General features: G+C 41.9%; 1 protein-coding gene across 2 annotated transcripts in view; it reads right to left on the bottom strand.

The window, feature by feature from the left end:
• The window catches only part of LOC144968807 (beta-1,4-N-acetylgalactosaminyltransferase bre-4-like), a 53,984-nt gene that overhangs the window by 14,221 nt on the left and 37,263 nt on the right, over nucleotides 1–2,500 (bottom strand). For both annotated transcript variants that reach the window (XM_078907512.1, XM_078907513.1), the window contains one exon: nucleotides 1–448. This exon is cut by the window's left edge and continues 83 nt beyond it. In XM_078907512.1, coding sequence (XP_078763638.1) covers nucleotides 1–335 — 335 coding nt within the window. In that variant the 5' untranslated portion in view covers nucleotides 336–448. The remainder of the gene's footprint in view (nucleotides 449–2,500) is intronic.

The raw sequence follows: 2,500 nt of genomic DNA, 5'->3' as shown, positions 1-2,500 counted from the left end.
CGCCTCTGACCGGCCGCTGTTGTGGCATTGCCGCTTTTTGGTATAACTGTATTTAACGGCGTTGATGAAGCCAATATCGGTTTGAATTTCAAATCCAACGAGGAGTTTCCTTTAATGGTGTCTTTGTTGGCCGTCAATAACGACTGAGATCCTTCCCCTGTAACCCCACTGGCCCGTATAATGTTGACAGCCGGCTTTGAGTCCGTGTTGATGGCGGGGGTTGTGTTGGTTTTAGGGACGGCGAGATAGCGGTAGATGAAGAAATTAATGACGCAAAATAGGATGACGACGTTAATGACGTTGAAAAACCTATACTTGGTGCAGCGAGCCAACATCCTGCTGGGGTTTCTACAGTTGATATCACAGAAGGAAATCTGTCAAATGAACTTTCTACAGTGGCAAGAGCGGCAGCAGAAGCAGCTGTGGCAGTGATTATGGTTAACCCTCTCTGATTTGGTGGTAAGCAAGATGAGAAAGAAAGAAAAAACATTTTAAATATTATTATTATCACCATCATCATCATCATCATCATCATCGTCGTCGTCACCGGTATCATCATCATTCATCTATCATATCATATTGTTATTATTATTATTATTATTATTATTATTATTATTATTATCATTATTATTATCATTATTATTATTATCATTATTATTATGATGATGACTATTATTATTATGAGTATTTCTCACTAAACTGTATTAACCAGCTCAGATAGCTCAGATGGCAGGGCACTCGCTTCACACGCAAAGAGGCCGAGATTTGATCCCGGGTGCAGTCAAAAAAATTTCTAAACCCCCCCCCCCCTCTCCCCCTCTGTCCACCCAGCAGTGAATCCGATATTCGAATCGCAAAGAGCATTCCCGGGCCAAACCCCCCCCCCCCCCCCCCTCTCCCCCTCTGTCCACCCAGCAGTGAATCCGATAGATTTGGCGGAAAGTACTTTGCGAAAGACGAGCGTCCTATCGAAAGGATAGCAAACTTGCTACTGTCCGTTTCATGCTATAGAAAACGGGAGAAACTGCGGCTCCATCGGCCGAATGGCTCTGAAGCAGTGACATCTATGAAGTCCTAGCTCTGAAGGCATTAACCAGGTTAAAGGTTACACATAGGGTAGTACGCCTGGCAGTAGTAGTAGTAGTAGTAGTAGTAGTAGTAGTAGTAGTAGTAGTAGTAGTAGTAGTAGTAGTAGTAGTAGTAGTAGTAGTAGCATCAGTAGCAGTAGTAAATAGTAGTAGTAGTAGTAGTAGTAGTAGTAGTATGTAGTAGTAGTAGTAGTAGTAGTAGTAGTAGTGTAGTAGTAGTAGTAGTAGTAGTAGTAGTAGTAGTAGTAGTAGTAGTAGTAGTAGTAGTAGTAGTAGTAGTAGTAGTAGTAGTAGTAGTAGTAGTAGTAGTAGTAGTAGTAGTAGTAGTAGTAGTAGTAGTAGTAGTAGTAGTAGTAGTAGTAGTAGTAGTAGTAGTAGTAGCAGTAGTAATAGTAGTAGTGATGATGATTATGTAGTGGTGGTGGTTAGTAGTAGTGGTAGTGATGATGATGATAATGATGGTAGTGATGATGATGTTGTGGTGGTGGTTGTAGTTGTAGCGATAGTGAAGAGGATGCGGTGGTGTTGGTTGTAGTAGTAGTGGAACTGGTGATGATGATGTGGTGCTGGTGGTTGTAGCTGTAATTGTAGTAATGATGATGATGATGATGATGTGTTGGTGGTTAGTTGAGATATGGTAGTATTGGATGTAGTAGTAGTAGTAGTAGTAGTAGTAGTAGTAGTAGTAGTAGTAGTAGTAGTAGTAGTAGTAGTAGTAGTAGTAGTAGTAGTAGTAGTAGTAGTAGTAGCAGTAGTAATAGTAGTAGTGATGATGATTATGTAGTGGTGGTGGTTAGTAGTAGTGGTAGTGATGATGATGATGATGATGATGATGATGATGATGATGATGATGATGATGATGATGATGCGGTGGCGGTTGTAGTAGTAGTGATAGTAATGATGAGTTGGTGGTTGGAGTATTAGTGGCAATGATGATGATGTGGTTGTGGTGGTTGTAGAAGTAGTGGTAGTGGTAATGATGTGGTGTTGGTGGTTGTTGTAGTAGTGTAGTGATGGTGATACGGTGATGGTGGGTGTGGAAATAGAGATAGTGATGGTGGTGATGTGGCGGTGGTGGCTTCAGTAGTAGTGGTAGTGATGATAATGTGGTGGTTGGAGGGTGGAGGGGAGGGTGGGGGGGGGCATCCTTGGAACAATTTGACTTCACCGGAAATTGACGGAAGTTGCACGTAACCGGGAATTTTTGGCTCCAGGCCGGATTTTTTTCCCCGGTGAAACAAGAGTTCTGACATCACTGCAACGCTGTTAACGACCAGGTACTCATTTTACACCTGAGAGAATAAAAGTAAAGAGCCTTTTCCAAGGACTCAATTATATGCCGAGCTAGGCGCGATACCAGGTTCTTTCGATTTGAAAGCAAGTCTCTTAAGACAATAGAAATTGAGTTCAAA

The sequence above is a fragment of the Berghia stephanieae genome, chromosome 3 (assembly GCF_034508935.2).
Source record: "Berghia stephanieae isolate SIO BIC M18660-M18661 chromosome 3, UCSD_Bste_1.3, whole genome shotgun sequence".
NCBI lineage: Eukaryota > Metazoa > Mollusca > Gastropoda > Nudibranchia > Aeolidiidae > Berghia > Berghia stephanieae.
The sequence above is the reverse complement of the archived record's forward strand: the minus strand, read 5'-3'. Positions and strand labels throughout refer to the sequence as shown.